The sequence below is a fragment of the Perissodus microlepis genome, chromosome 3 (genome assembly GCF_051167445.1).
Source record: "Perissodus microlepis isolate ML-2025 ecotype Zambia chromosome 3, ASM5116744v1, whole genome shotgun sequence".
Lineage (NCBI taxonomy): Eukaryota > Metazoa > Chordata > Actinopteri > Cichliformes > Cichlidae > Perissodus > Perissodus microlepis.
Window position 1 is genome coordinate 28,755,568 of NC_140463.1, and position 16,494 is coordinate 28,772,061.

The 16,494-nt window shown below is 41.8% G+C and overlaps 2 protein-coding genes across 4 annotated transcripts in view; both read left to right on the forward strand.

Moving 5' to 3' along the window:
- The window catches only part of pacs1b (phosphofurin acidic cluster sorting protein 1b), a 73,923-nt gene extending 69,021 nt beyond the window's left edge, over positions 1–4,902 (forward strand). For all 3 annotated transcript variants that reach the window (XM_084923883.1, XM_084923884.1, XM_084923885.1), the window contains one exon: positions 71–4,902. In XM_084923883.1, coding sequence (XP_084780009.1) covers positions 71–189 — 119 coding nt within the window. In that variant the 3' untranslated portion in view covers positions 190–4,902. The remainder of the gene's footprint in view (positions 1–70) is intronic.
- A 1,452-nt stretch (positions 4,903–6,354) lies between these two features.
- Positions 6,355–16,355, forward strand: klc2 (kinesin light chain 2). Its single transcript, XM_084923888.1, has 14 exons — positions 6,355–6,463; positions 9,335–9,580; positions 10,048–10,375; positions 11,499–11,715; positions 11,821–12,010; positions 12,168–12,341; positions 12,464–12,563; positions 13,378–13,427; positions 13,568–13,635; positions 14,147–14,255; positions 14,535–14,684; positions 14,871–14,995; positions 15,958–16,015; positions 16,161–16,355. The coding sequence occupies exons 2-14, from the start codon at positions 9,353–9,355 to the stop codon at positions 16,242–16,244; spliced, it is 1,881 nt and encodes a 626-aa protein (XP_084780014.1). The 5' UTR covers positions 6,355–6,463; positions 9,335–9,352; the 3' UTR covers positions 16,245–16,355.
- Positions 16,356–16,494: the final 139 nt, after the last annotated feature.

Here is a 16,494-nt window from a genome sequence, read left to right on the forward strand (position 1 = left end):
AGCAGCTTTATTTGTTTCTTTCCTGCTCACATTGTAGCTTATCCTCATCGTCGTTTTCATCTCCCACCAGTGTCCATAGACGGCGTCGAGTGGAACGACGTCAAGTTCTTCCAGCTGGCCGCCCAGTGGCCCACTCACGTCAAATACCTACCTGTCGGACTTTTCGGCTACAGCAAGCCTCCCTCGTAGGGCCGAGCGCCTCGACTCCTCTAACCTGACCTGACCTTTCGACTGCCCTCCACACAAACCCCACCTCTCAGCCACCCGCAGAGCTGAGGGAGGACATAAAGCAGCTGGACTTTCTCCTTTTCCTTAATCTCATGTTGGCTTCAGTTGTCTTATTTGTCTTTAGGGAGAGGAGGGAGGGTAGCGCTGGGGTGCAGTGCTGTTGCTAGTCACTTTATTATTGCCCCCTTTCTGTGTGTGTTGGTGTGCTCCGTGAGTATGCATGCACACGTGAATGTACAGTATGTGTGGGTGTGTGTGTGTGTGTTTACAAGGGGACTACAGCACAAGATTATTAGCTAACTGCCTTTTATGTTTCCGTTCTATGGAATGCAGCAGCATGCAACCACTCACCGGTTTCAAAGACTGCCCCCACCCCCCTCAGAAGACCCCCGATCCTCACGTGCATGCTCTAAACTAACAGATACACCAACCATGTGCCGCAAACAAACTCCAAATTAGTGCAGCAGCGCCTCAGCGTGTGCACAAGTCACTAAGAACGTGCAGCCAAATAACAAAGCTGGCGTTTAATGGATTTCCCCCCCCCCCTCACCCTATGTTAGCAGAAAAAAAATGCCCTTCAACAAATCCTGTTGGTTTATTTTTTAATTTCAAGGGCTTCCATACTATATCTATATATATATTTCCTCTGTAGGTGATTTGGATGTCTAATGGCAAATATTTCCTCTTAAAAAAAACAAAAAAAAATGAGAAAAAAAACAACAACCTGTAAATGTCAAGTGTCCTTTAAAAAAAAAGTGCAGTAGTGAGAAATGTCCAACCCTTCCCTGCAAAGCTGTGTCGTGATGCATAGTGTTTGTTACTGTGAAGAGATCCAAGACATCAGGGCAGGGGCTACCGTAGTGTGCATTTTCTTTAATCTTTATTTGCTATGCACTTACCGTACGATTACACGTGGACCGTTTTGGGTGTTTAAAAAAATAACAATAAAGGTTTAACTCTCGTTAACAGCAGAAATAAATACATATGCAACAGAAAGCAGCAAAATGCATGTTTAAACCATCCGAAACTCTTACAGCACTTAACGGGAAAAGCTGTTGTTTTTTCTTTCAGTGTTCGTGCTGTAAAAATGGGAGTTAGTTACTTGCAGTGAAGCACAACGTTGTGGCCGATGTCCCCCCCACCCCCACCTGAAAAAAAAAACAACCTGTCTTCATTTTATTGGCTAGACTGACAGCTTTGTTTTCAGTGGGAACAGCAGACCTGGTGGAAACTCTCACAGAGCGTGCTCGTTGTCTTTCAGCTCCTTACTGACCTTTTTTTGTTGTTGTTTGTTTTTGCCTCTCCACTACACGCTTTCTCTAGGATGTCATGAGGTGATTAGTGAGTGTACAGTAACTGGTAACAAGTGCGTGTTTGTGTGTGTGTGGTGTGAAATACATGTAATGTGATCAGAAACTTTAAAAAAAAATCACTTGAGAGGAGAAATTGTTTTTTTACCATGTGACAGAGGGCATGCAGCTGGTGTGTAAGTGTGCGTGTGTGTTGATGTCAGTGACTATTCGATTAGAGCTACAAAAGCTGCAGTGGTCATCTTGTTCACTTTGTAGACTGGCACAAGGCGAATACAGTTTGTTTTTCTTGATTAAACAGTAAAAATTGGACAAGCTTGAAGGTTAACTGAACTTTTAATGACAGAGGGAACCATTGGAGCTAAAATCTAAGAATGTTTGTGGATTTATAACAGTCGTTTTTAATGATTCTGCCTTGTGTCACCTACATCGCAACACTCTCCAGTGAAGTATTACTAATACAGCTTTTTTAAAATAGTGTTAATGCCAATTTCTTGGTTTAAATGACTTTTTTTTTGGTTTGTTTGAAAGTCGATCTCAAAGTGTTTTTTTTGTTTCTTTTTCTCCTGTGTCGGCGTTTAAAGTGTTACAGTTGTGATGTCGGCGGCACATGTCCATCTCTGTTTTTCCTCTCCTGTTACACAACGCTTCGCTAACGAGTGGTCACCGCCGAGCAAACACTCAGCTAGCTGCGGATTGATTTTTCCTTTTCTTTTTTCTTTTTTTTTTTTTAGGGATTTCAAAAAAATTTGAATGTATTGAATTCAGTTTACGTGTGAACGATTGATTAGTTTCGTTAAGACAGTAGAGATCACAGACTTTTAGAAATGAGGCTCCTCTTTTTCCTCGTGATGACAACCACTGAAGGCCCTTACAGACAGAGAGCTAACCGCCTTACATACAATATGTCGGGTTTTAGGGTTCCTGGATGATGGACTGTGGTTTGACGTAGAGGTTGCTCGATCAAAACTAAAAACAGGAGGTTTCATTCCAGTACTAATTCCTTTAAAAGATACTGGCTTAAGCGTAAATTGCTGCATTTTCTGAAACAAATCAAAGACCTTTGCTAAGAAAATAGAACAAACTTTTAGTACTACTTTAAAATAACCCATATATACAGAGACTTTACAGTTTATTTACTTCATTCAAATGAATCTAAGATCCAGAACTGAGCTGCTGTACTGCTTGAAGGAAACAACCTTTGGGTCACACCAGCTTGTGTTTCTGTGAAGTATCCTTTAGATTAAATCTTGATTTTTTTTAAATCAATCAATCAATCAATCCTCCTGGAAACAGAGAGGAGAAACTTAAGAGTTAAAGTGTCAAATAAGAGTTGGTGGAGACCAAAACTGAGCTAAAAGCACAGAGAATATTGGGCTTCTATTCGCCCGATGAACAGATAAACAATTAGAATTAAACGATCAAGCTTCTTTAAATCTGTCTGATCTTTAAATAAGAAACTGCAAATGCATTTATTAGTTTAATATAGCAAACATATTCTGTTGTGTCCCCCCCCTTTAGAAACTAAAACAGTTCCCACTCCACATTTTAACTCCTTCCAGTAAAGTCAGCCAGAGTTGAGTTTCTGCATCGTTAGGTCAGCAAAATAAGAACTGTGAAAATAATGATTAAAATACTAGATGCACTATATGGACAAAAGACCTGAGTCAGCTACATGTTACACATGGAAACGCATGCTGCGAAGCTCCCGGCGCACAGTTTTTGTGCTGATGTTAATGTCTATGCCATATCCCTCATCGCTCGGTGACCCCACTCTAACTTTATGTGGTCGGGAACTTCGTGGATGAGTTGCCGTGGTTACTCCTGTTTAGTAATAGTACTTAGAGCTGACAGTGGGATATTAAAGAGGGAAAAACTTCAATGGTGGCACCCGGTTACAGCACCTCACTCAAATTCAGTGAGCTCTTCGCACCCGCCCATTCTTTCACAGATGTTGTAAAGGCAGACTGTCTGGCTAGATGAATGATTTTTGTGGCAACGGGTCTGAAAACAGTTGAATTCAAACATTAGGAGGTGTGTCTCAATACTTTTGTCCATATAATGTATATTAGGACTCAGTCAGTGAGGCAGTGGTTCTTTTCCCCACTACATGGCAACCTCAAAACTTGCATCACTTCATGCATTGTAAACTATTTGCTAAATGTATGAACTCGTAGTGTTGAAATAGTAGGTTTTTCTAACTTTAGTATGGAAGTGTGGTACGGCATTTTTAAATTTGCGAAATTTGTACAATATTTGGAACGAAACCTTCAACTTTTTAACGTAAATTGTAGCTGGGCTCTAGTATCTGCTGTTGGAAGAGACCTCTAATTGAGTCAAAATGCTCTTTGCCTTGTAGTATTGTTAGCCAAAGTATTGCAATGATGCTATTTCCTGAAATTAAGCGTAGTCTTTTCATGCCTCTTCAACTTGTGCGCTCAGAGGGAGATCACTGAAACTGAGCATTAGAGGTATTAAAAATCACTGCCAGAAACTAAAATGTGAAGAAATTGTGAGAATATCCAGAGATATGTGGGTTTTTGGTGGATGCTGATAGCCTGAAAACACCCTACATTAACAGCAAAGTGATCCTTGTTTTGAAGTTATTGCATTGTCAGCACAGTCTCATTCCTTATCACCTAACCAAAACTGATTTGACCCCATTTACATGTTCTCCTGCTGTCTCTCTGAACAAGCTGGTTGTTCTGTGCGTGTAAGTCCTGAAAGTGTTGCTGTGTATTTTTTTTTTTAATACCTGTACCTCTGTACCTGTGTCAATGTGTTTGTGACGATGGTTCCTCTGTCCTTGACTAGTCGTGGTTAGAGATTAGGAGCTGTTCGGTCCATCAGTAATCTGTCAGTGGTCAGCAGTGTCTTTCTCTCTCTGCCGTCCTTCTGGTGATGAGAGAGTCTTCTTCTTCACCAAGCCTCCACAAGCTCACCTTTCTGAGAGCATGCCGTTACCCCCTCACACTTTTAATTGAATTTAATTTTGCCATCTGTCTTCATGAAAATGGGAGTTACCTGTGAAAGCAGTAGAGGTTCTGCTCAGAACAGAGCACCCTGAGCTTGTGGACTTGTGAAGAGTATTTTGCACATGCCATCATTTCTTCAGCAGCAGTCTTCAGCTTTTTTGCCTTTTGCCTATAACAATACTATAAGAAACAATGATGCTTGTACATATCAGAATAGTACTTGTTATATTGTATTCTTTATTTTTTTGCTTTTGTTTTTTTAATTTGACATGTTTTGTAGTACCGCTTTTTTCATGATTACGTTTGTCAATCAAACAGATGTGGGATGAGAAGTGGAAGTGTTTCATTGTTTCATTGTTTTTTTTAAATAAAGATATTCTTGATTTGTAGCCCTGTCTCCTCTTACTGGACTACAGATGTGTGCTTGTACTACAGCTCCATACAGCTTATTTCTGAAGTGGAACAAACTGATGCAGACACTGTAGCCTGTCTGGATAAATATCACTTAATATGTGCTGCTCAATGACGTAAAATTGCAGAAATAATGGGAACTTTACTAATTACAGTCTTTGTTGGAGATAAACAAATAAAGCCATGTTAAAGTTGGAGAGTAAAATCAGATTTCTGATGAATGCATAAAGTGTAAAAAGTGTAAATAAGCTTAGCACATTATACTTATGAAACAAGGCAGCGGGTCCTGTGGATGGAGGATGCTGGTGACATCATCGGACAAAGAGCTTTAGCAAACCAAGAGAATTATATCCAAACTTCTGTTTTGTAAATAGTCTACGAGTTTTAAACATTCATTATTCATATCAAGTGTTTGTATTGTTGTTGCTTTTAATTTTTAAAACAATCTTTTATCGTAACTAATCATCGATATAAAGATGTCGCCGAGTGAACGTTTTACAATAAATAATAATAATAATAATAATAATAAACTTTATTTATAAAGCACACTTAAAAACCAAGGGTATGCCAAGGTGCTTAACAAGTAAGATAGAGAATAGGAGCAATTACGTTTTCCTATTTTACCTTAACGTTACTAAACAATACCATGCAAATAGCATAATAATTTACACCATGTCAATTTAGGTTATTATATTAAATAGAGTCTTGAGGGAAACTGATATACCGTAAAATTCAGACGCTCGGATGTTGCAAGAGCGGCAACTCGACTATACGCATGCGCAAGATGTATTCCCCGCCTTGACTGAAAAATGTCGAACGTGAATCATCTTAGTGCTTTTTCAATCTTTGGTTGGGGTCTCTGGGAACTCAGCCATTGCGTTTTCTCTGTCAAATTTTGAAGCACATCCACAAAATAATCAGTTTTATGCCGAATAAAGGTTCAGTCGCTTATACTGTGAACACCGAGGTTAAAGTTAAAAACACAGCTAAATATTAGCTGTGTCCACCCCGTCCTCTACTGTCAAGTGACAGCTGGGTAAGTTAAAGTGAAGAAAAACGTAAACAGCAGCTAGCCAAGGTGGCTTTCAGCTCAGTTAAACTTGTTGCCGTAATCGCATTAAAGTAAACTCAGTAGCGTGCGCGAGCTATTTCGGTTTATCTACAAATAACGGCAGGCGTGTTAATTCAACAAAGCAGGTGTGCCATCGGCAGCTCTCGTCACCCAGCAGTCTTCAAAGTAAAGCTAATTTTAATTTAACGGCTGCTTTGCGAAGTGAATTTTAGAAAAACAAGCGGACTGTCTTTTCGTGTATTAGTACAAGTTGCTCAGCGTTGAGAGAGCACTCTCCGTTTCATCCTTGGATGCCGTTATCTTCCCATTGCCACTTGTCTAACTGTAAATTGAGTTTTATTTTGAAAAACCGGCACCGGACGCTTGTTCGTTTTGGTAAACTTGACGCGGGTCTATCCGGAGCATCACAACATTGTGCTGCCGCTTTGTTCGAGGCTCTGTAATTGCTGCGTTTATCTTCGATGAAGGTAAAACTGAGGATAAATAATAATAATACCTGCACTACGGTGCACTTAAACGGCCAGAATAGATTGTAGTTTATGTTGCATGAGGGCAGTTTGTCGGTATATTTGTAGCAGTGGGACGGCCAGGTCGATAAATCTGTCGCTAGAAATGAAGCGTTGCTCTTTACGTGGTGTTTGTTGCGGGATTATGTGTGCATATTGTAAATAATGCAGACCTGCGTGTGCTGATGATGATAATGATATAATAATGATACGCATCTCTGTGTTGTGTAACACTTTGGAGGATCGGGCCTGCACTGTTTACAAACAGGCTGCATGTCGGGACCAGACACATCAACACGTTTTCAGCGATGGACAGGCATTTATTTGGCCTTATGTTCATCGTCTGTTGTAGCTTTATGCTTTTTGAGCAGTGCTCTCTGCTGTCGGTCACCTTCACTGATCTGCTGACTTCCTCCCCGGCATTAGGCCTCGGCCATCCACCGGCTCCTGCCTTTATTCATGGCTCTGAAGGGTTTAATTCAAACGTGAGGGGTGTGCGATCGCGATCATTTCCTGCTGCCGCTCGTTTGTCCGCCCGCACAGTTAGCTCTGTTCTTCTGCATTTGTGAAGCGGTGGACTTGAAAGGAAGCGTGAATATTGGTGCATTGCAGTCAAGTGTATGAGGCAAGATGGGAGGGGGTGGGAGAGGAGGATGGGTGAGAGAGGAAGGGAGGGAGCAGGAGAGGAGAACAGAACAGGTGCGCCTCCTCCATCAAAGCTGGGAGAGAGAGAAAGTCACGATGTTGCACATTTGGCTCCTCTGACGACCTCTTTCTCCTCCTGCTGCGGCTGCAACCCTTTCACTTACATCTGGTCAATATGGAGACAGTGCGCATGCTCAAGGGGGAAAGTCGCCGTTTACTGTGCCAGAAGTGGCCCACGGTTTGGATATTGGACTTTGTAAATGTTATCTAAATATTAATACGCAGCATGAATGTTTCTCATTTCCTGGCTGGAAGGATTCACAGTGCACACATGTATCTGCCAGGCTCATCATGGACATGACTAATCATGACTAATGATTTAAAGACCATATAGCACTACATTTACTGTGAGTACTCCCAGAAGATCAGGAAGTCAATTTAAAGATCTGCCTTTAGGTTGTGAGAGATCAGTTAAAGAAAATAAAACAGCTTTAATTCAGTCAATCTTAGGTTGCTGTGTCTTTATAGTTATTATATATGTTTATGTTCTGGGTCTGTGTTACCAATCTGATTGCTGAAAAGGTGTTATTACAACTGACTAGGCTGCAAAATTATTCCCGTAATGATATTTGAGATTTAAGAGAATTAGCTTTTTAGTTGCCATATATTATGTTTGTAAATTAAATATATTTTTCATTTTTTTTGCACTCAGTTTTCTTTTTACACCTAAGCTGACTGATGCAATGACTTAATCGTTCACATTCATCATTTATTTTAGTCACAGGAATGAAAAAAATTGAAACATTTGGGAAAAACTCACATTTTCAAAGATTAAAGATGTTTGATTCTGTCAGATGTAAGTGGAAAATTTTAATCATGATAAAAAGTGTAACTATTAATTTAAGATTAAAGTTGTAAATGTATGACTAAGAATTACAGGAAAGAAGTCTGATATTCTGAGATTTTAAAAAATTGTAAATCTATTAGGAAAAAACAAAAATTACTGTAAAAAGACACTTTTCTAAAGGTTAGAGCTGTGACTATGTGAAGAAAAAGAAAAGATGGATGTTCTAAGAGTAAATTGGTTAGTTTATTATCTGGCATACATACAAAGAAAAAATATGCTCGAATGTATTTACAATACAATTTTTTTGTATTAAAGATGTAAATTTATGAAGGGCAGTAAAATTCCAACTTAAATAACAGAATTTTTCTGAGGTTAAAGTAGCAAAGTTACACTAAAAAGTAATATTTTTTTTAGAGATAAAGATGTAATTGGAGAAGGAAACTCAAGTTTAAAGTCTAATATTCTCTGAGGCTATAATTTGATCCATTTGCTGGCTTTTTAAGAGTCTTTTACTTATTTGTATACAATGTATGAATCCAATTTCTAACCTACGACTGCTCAGTTATGCTGCTACAGATGTTGGGACATTTGTCTTAGTTTAAAATAACATTTCATCCAGATGTCCGTCTGGCTCTAAATCCGACGCCGCTGTGATAATTGTTGCCCCGCCCTCACAAGGTTAGCTTTGTTCACTGATCACTTCTGCTGTTAATTGGATTTGCTGGTCTGTGTTTGTTTCAGGCTAAATTTACTTTAATTATACGTCCAGTATACAATCTCACAGACAACTTTTCTCTTTCTCTCTGATGTCGGGAAGCTTTTATACAGCGTGCCTTCTGTTCATAACAAGACACGCTTGTGCTGTGTGGTTTTTGTTTTTCATCCATCTCTTTTAACTCCATCATTTACAGGATGATGCCAAACAGGAAATGAATGTCAGGAACAGTCCCTTCATTCGCGTTGTCAGTGTTTCTCATTTTGTTCTCCTCATTACTTTTGTTTGCTGCCATTTTCTTAGTTTGCGCCACGTCATGTCCTTAAGTGTTTCCAGTGTTGTATTTCTTATTCATGAGCAGGTGGATAGAGGAACTGTTGGCAGTGCTAGGGTTTGAGTCATAATGAAACCTTTGACAATATCATATTACTCCACTATTCGTCTCATCTGCTGTGTCATTATGTCCTCACGCCGCAAATTAATCATCGCTCGTTTCTGTTTCTTTGCCACCTTCTGTGGCAGGATGTGGTTACACTGAACACCTAATGTTTTGAGGGTGTCAAGCAGGGCAGAATGTGAATCAGAAATGTAAGTAAATGTAGGTTTTCCTTCCCTTTTCTCACAGTGTGTGTGAAACCTGGCAATGTCCACCATGGTGTATCCACGTGAAGAAGCCCTGGAGCGACTGAGCCAGGATGAGATCGTCCTTAACACTAAGGCCGTCATGCAGGGTCTGGAGACGCTGCGTGGCGAGCACGCCCAGCTCCTAAACTCTCTGCTGGACTGCACTCAGCCACCTGTTGCACAAGAGAAGTCGGGGCTGCTGCGCAAGAGTCTGGAAGCCATTGAGCTGGGTCTGGGAGAGGCACAGGTGAGAGACAGACACTTAGGTTTTTGACGTTTACACTGAATTGTACACTGAAGTTCACACTCTATTGTGAACTTAATACAATAGGATGCTTTTATAAGGGTTTTTTTTTTTTACAAAGGCAATAAACAGGTCATCTTGGATCGTCACTAGGCGGCCTGATGGCTTTGTGATATATCATGCATGAAAGAAGCTTTGTTGATATAAATGAGTTCTTTTGAAACAAAAATTATACGATCCTTATAAGGTGTGATTGGTGCATAAATACTGAATGCAGGTCGTTCTAACCTGTTGCTAGGCAGCATCTTAATATGTGATATAGATAAGAACCTTCAGGGTCCTAATGTGTATCTGTGGACCAAGGTGTTTGTTCACCTCCTCATGTGGCAGAGTTGGTGCACAAAGAAACAAACAAACAGATATTTTTGTGGTTATTCTAATAGGATTTTTACAATTTCCTTTTACACCAGGTGATCATCGCCCTGTCCAGCCACCTGAGCGCCGTGGAGTCGGAGAAGCAGAAGCTGCGCGCTCAGGTGCGCCGCCTCTGCCAGGAGAACCAGTGGCTGCGGGACGAGTTGGCGGGAACGCAGCACAAGCTGCAGCGCAGCGAGCAGAGCGTCGCCCAGCTGGAGGAGGAGAAGAAGCACCTGGAGTTCATGAACCAGATCAAGAAGTTCGACGACGACGTGTCGCCCTCTGAGGAGAAGAACCAGAGCTCGGGCGGCAGCACAGGCGGAGACGCTTCAAAGGATAACCTGGATGACTTATTCCCTAATGATGATGACCAGGGACCAGGTATGACATCGGCAGAGAGGCCTTAATGGGATGACTCAATTTAAGATGAGTACATTGGGATTTTACTGATGAATTTGTGCTCAAGCCAGTCAAAGACTCACATAAAGCTGAAATCTATCATTTAATACAAGAATGAGTCTGAGAGGCACACATGTTATGTAGGGATTGTTTGTTTTTGGCTCCTATGTGACCAAGACAGTTTGCATGAATTATGATATAACGATTTGATGAGGTTAATCATCGTCACAGTACAGGCTGTCCACGGCCCAGTTTAACAGAGAGAGTGCCGAATGTGGTACACCACAGGAAGAGATAACTGGTAGCTCCCTGGGTGTTCAGTCATTGTGCAGCGTTCACCCATGCACATGTAATGATGACCGACCACAAGCCGCCTTGTCTGATCTATTCATGCTGCAGCACTTACTTCAAGGAAACATCTGGCATACATACACATGTGAGTTAAGAGTGGGCAGACATTTTATTTTAGTTTTAGTTTTTAATCATTGCTTTATTTTTTATCTTAATAATATAGCACCTGTAGCCCTGAAGTCTGAACTGCAAGTCATTTCAATAGTTCAACTTCTGTGCTATAGGTTTTTTTAGCAGCTCTTCAACAAAGCACATACAAAGATAAATCAGTTGTGTCAGTGTATGCAGCGTCTTTAGCTTTCCTGCAAATTAACCACACGCTACGTGCTGAACCTTCATTCGCTCTTACAGTGAAATATACATTCAGCCATAGTCTGAATGGCTAGTTAGCGTTCAGCAGCAGCAAGAGCATAACAAGCAGGAGAGAGGGTAGAGAGTACAACACATAGCTTTTAAAAGGCTTTATCTACTTTTTGGAGAACATGACTATCATCAAATTATATAAAGGAAAAGAAAATCTTGTTACAGAAGCTTCCTCCATTTCCTGCTGGAGTGCTGATCACTACAGCAGATCTGACTTCATGTTTTTTATCCACCATATGTTCTGCTTGGATCTGACAGTAACTTAGTTACCATTTTTGAAAACTGATGGAGTACTGAACAAATCATTCATTTGAGAACTTCATGTAACGTTTTAAAAACTTCGAGTAGGTAGTTTTGCTTATTCTCGACCGTGCTGTGCTTCGTGTCACAGCCCAGCCCAGTGGAGAGGTGGCAGCCCAGCAGGGAGGCTACGAGATCCCGGCGCGCCTCAGGACGCTGCACAACCTGGTGATCCAGTACGCCTCTCAGGGGAGGTACGAGGTGGCTGTGCCGCTGTGCAAGCAAGCCCTGGAGGACCTGGAGAAGACATCTGGGCATGACCATCCAGACGTCGCCACTATGCTCAACATCCTGGCTCTGGTGTACAGGTGGGGCTTTGAGAGTGTGGACGCTTTTCATAAACTATTCATTGTTGTAAAATAAAGCCTCTGAACACAGCGCCATGGGTCTGTGCTTTGTGTTTTGTGCTCCAGGGACCAGAACAAATACAAAGAAGCCGCTCATCTTCTGAATGACGCTTTAGCCATCAGGGAGAAGACACTGGGGAAGGACCACCCAGCTGTGGCTGCAACCCTCAACAATCTAGCTGTATTATATGGCAAGAGGGGCAAATACAAGGAGGCTGAGCCTCTCTGCAAGAGAGCACTGGAGATCAGAGAGAAGGTACAATTGCAGTTTTGTTCATATTTGTGTTTTAGCAACTGAATCACCTTTTGATATAAAGGGTACATAAGCAGACAAGTTACCCAGACAGTCTCCATGTGGTCACGTGATTGTAGTTTGTGTTGCAAATGTGTGGTTGTCTCCCTGTTGTAACCAGGTGCTGGGGAAGTATCATCCAGACGTGGCTAAGCAGCTGAACAACCTGGCCCTACTGTGTCAGAACCAGGGCAAGTACGACGAGGTGGAGTACTACTACGGACGAGCCCTGGAAATCTACGAATCCAAGCTCGGAGCTGATGACCCCAATGTGGCCAAAACCAAAAATAACCTGGTGGGAACCTAATTTGTACTACAGGCTGTAAAGATGGGTGTAGCTATTTCTAAGATGTTTTATTTATTTCTAGAAACACTGTTCACTGATCAGGATTGTCGGTGCTTCCTGTTTCTCTTTAGGCTACATGCTACCTGAAGCAGGGGAAATTTGCAGACGCTGAAGCTCTGTACAAAGAGATTTTGACCAGGGCGCACGAGAAGGAGTTTGGCTCTGTCAACAGTAAGTAGAGCCAACAGGCAAACAGCTGAGTCACACTGAAGTGACTGTATCAGATCCTGCTGGTCACAGAGTTACTCAAAGTGCCAGGACTGGGCAGAGAGGAGCAGGCTGCGAGTCAGGCTCAATTTACATCAGAAGTCTTCCTGTTAGCCTTGTTTTTTTAGATTCAGGCTGTGGTTTGGTCACACCCTGACGGCCGCATCGCTCTGAGTTCTCAGCAAGTCAGAGGATTACACTGAAGCTCGCAAAGCAGCTTAATGCTGACAGTTTCCTCCCGCCTATCCAGCTAAGTCTATCAAACCCTTATGTGCTCACATGCTCAGCACGAGAGCGGGCTTTAGCTGGGTTTGGTGAGTGACAGCCGCGTGTTTACATGAAATCAAATGTGTTTACATAGACAGAGAGGCATTACCTCAAACTAAAAATGGGTCATTTCAGGATTTTGGTTATTTTTCAGGACAATTAAAATACTTTTTAAACTCAAATCCAACTCCATGCTATATTTCAGGACTCGAGACAGTTCCTCCTTAATCATAACTATTATTTCCCTTTTAACCCAACTTTTTTTTATTTGACTGCAACTGCTTTTGAAGGGCAGCCATGGAAAATGTGCCTGAAATGACCAAATTACAGACCATATTAGAGGATATCCAGCAGACTGAAGTGTCATTCATAATTATTGGGTTATTTTTATGATTTTAACAGTGCAGAACAATAAAAAGCATCTTAAGTGCTCTTCAGTGTGGGTTTGGTGGCCCACACATGATGTTCTTGTATAAAAAAAGTAATTATGTGATATTTCTGTCTGTTGCAGATGATAATAAACCAATCTGGATGCACGCTGAGGAAAGAGAAGAGAGCAAGGTAGGCAGGCAACACAGTGGGTATAAGGACAAGGTTTTTTTTGTTGTTTTAACTTGCTGCCTATCGGACCAGCATTTCGTACTTGTCTCCTCCTGCTTTCTGACTCTTTTAATATTAATCTGTGTCACTCTTTCTTTCAGGGCAAACGCAAGGACTCGGGCCCATACGTAGAGTATGGGAGCTGGTACAAGGCCTGCAAGGTGGACAGGTAAATCAGACATTTAGATCCACTGGAAACAGGTCAAAGTCTAAACTGTCTGATCATGTATGTGACCTAAATAACTGTGAATGTCTACCAAGGGAGGCTACTCTGATCTGATCGCCTTTTTGTCTTTTTAAAAAGATGAAAAATGGTAACACAGAGGAACAGAACAGGGAAACTATCATCACCAAAAAGGAAGGGAAACAAAGAAAACTAGCTTTTTACAAATCTATGTTTGCCTCAAAAGACTAGAAGTTAAACCACTGACTTTATCAGTCTGTGGTTCATCATTCTTCTAGTTTTATAGTAGAAACGGCACATTTCCATCCCTTTTGTTTGAGGAACAGATACTTTGCAGACTGTGTAACAGTAAACTTCTCAAAGCAGCAGAGTGTTTGCTTTGTGGTTCAGTTTGGGAAAGGTCTAACGCTTGATTGTTTAACCCTGATTGATGGATTAGGTTACTTTTAAAAGATCTAAAGGGAAAAAAAAGCTGGATTTCTTTCTTTCTCAACAGCCCAACAGTGAACACAACCCTCAAAAGCTTGGGAGCTTTGTACCGTCGCCAGGGCAAACTGGAGGCCGCAGAAACACTGGAGGAGTGCGCCAGCAAGTCACGCAAACAGGTGCAATAGGAAGCCTCTCAACGACGGCTGTTTGGCCGTTTGAATTACCGCCTTTAGATTAGTCATCTGGGCTCTTTTCAGGGATTTTTCAGTTAAGCTGTTGTTCAACAGGCATTCCAGCTACGATTTATTGGCTCATAAACTGTGTGCCAGAGCGATTTAAAGATCAGTCGTACTAATGTTTGCACATAGTAAAGAACACATGCTGCGTCTGCTGTTGTATAAAAGGGTTTTTTTTCAGGCCCTTGCATCACCCTTGTCTTTATTTTCCTCTCTCAGGGTATTGATGCCATTAACCAGAGTAAGGTGGTGGAGCTGCTGAAGGACGGAGGCTCTGGGAGCGACAGACGACACAGCAGGGAGGGAACGAACGGACCTGGTGGACAGAGAGGGGAGAACGAGGGCGACGACTCGGCTGAGTGGAACGGGGTAACATAAGTTTGGAAGCTAATAAAGTAGCAGTATGTGTTCACATTGACTGGATGTGACTACAGCGTAACCACAGTGTGAATAATTTCATAAAATACTGTAGAAATCCTTGTCTGTGTGTCTGTTCTAGCGTGCCTTAAAGGAGGTGTTTTTCTAAAGTTTTACTGTTGCACATCTCGCCCTCAGGATGGTAACGGGTCTCTGCGCCGCAGCGGCTCCTTCGGTAAGATTCGCGACGCTCTGAGAAGGAGCAGCGAAATGCTGGTGAAGAAGCTGCAGGGCAGCGGTCCTCAAGAACCCCGCAACCCAGGGTAAGACTACTGCAGCTGTGCAGTCAGGTTATAGTTATGGTTACTTCAGTTTTTCTTCTCACCAGTCCAAATTACATTTGCACTTCAGTTCCCAAAGCTAAAAGTACATCTTCAAAAAATTCAGACCAATTATAACACTGTTCAAAACTGAAACATATGCTCATAAGCCAAATTATTAGGTACGTTGCTTGTTCATCTGCCTGTTAACTCAAATATCAGTAAATCACCTGGCAGCAGCTCAAAGCATTGAGGCATGGAGACATGGTTAAAATGACCTGCTGAAGTTCCAACTGAGCATCAGAGCTAGAAACAAAGGGGATTTAAGTGAGCTCAGATTTTCTTACACAAATATCTCTAAAGTTTACAGACAATGCTGTGAGAAAGAGAAAATATCTGGTGAGCAGCAGTTTTCTCCGCGAAAATGTGTGGTTGATGTCCGAGGTTAGAGGAGAACAGGCAGAAAAGCTGATAGGGAGGCAACAGTTACTCAATTAACCACTTGTTACAAGAAAAGATGAACATCTTTGAACACACAGGACGTTGAAGCACAAGGATGATTCTCATAATGAATGTGCAAGCAGGAAATCTGCATCAACTGTGTGACGCTGTTGTGTCAACATGAAGAAGTAATGAGTCATGTTTCCAGCACGTTGTTGAATTGAGGCAGCTCTGAAAGAGAAAGGGGGTCCAACCTGGTACTATAAAGGCGTACCTAATAAAGTGTCCAGTGGGTATATAGTTGAGTATAACATTTACAATTGAGCATGAAGGTTGCGTGACCTTGTAAATAAGATCCACAATGAAGCCTTAATTGCTCGGGAACCATGATGGGTGGTCTGCCTTGTCCATTCCTAAATATTACTCAAATCACTCAGTTTTGTAAAAACACTTTCTGTCTTTAACTCATTACTGATCTGAAGTTTGTGGTTTGAGTTCACTGGTAATCGTGTGTTTCTGTACAGAATGAAGAGAGCCAGCTCCCTTAACTTCCTCAATAAGAGCACCGAGGAAACCACACAGGTACTTTATTCCTCACAGCTGCGATTTCACTCAGGAAATTCTATCTTTCGAATTAAATATCGAGTCCAGGTGATTGTCTGTTACCTGACAGAATATGCACAGCGTTTCCCAACCCAAATACTAACACGACCTGATCTGACTGCAGGATGTCAACTCTGGACTCTCAGACAGCAGGGGGCTAAGCGCCAGCAACGTGGACCTATCCAGACGCAGCTCCCTGCTCGGCTAGACTGGAGACGGGAAGCAGAAGCGGCCCGAGGAGGAGAGGCTGTTTGCAGCTCGGTTTGGTCCAACTACACACTTAAAGCTCAACGCCAGATCAAACACTTTGCGCCTGCAGCATATTTTTTTAAAGAACACTGGGGAGGAGGGAAAGCATTAGCTCCACACTCGAGGTTGTCCTCCGAGACGCTGCTGCTTCGCTGTATAAAACGCTGCCATCGATCAGAAAAGAGAATATTTAGATACACATTTACGAG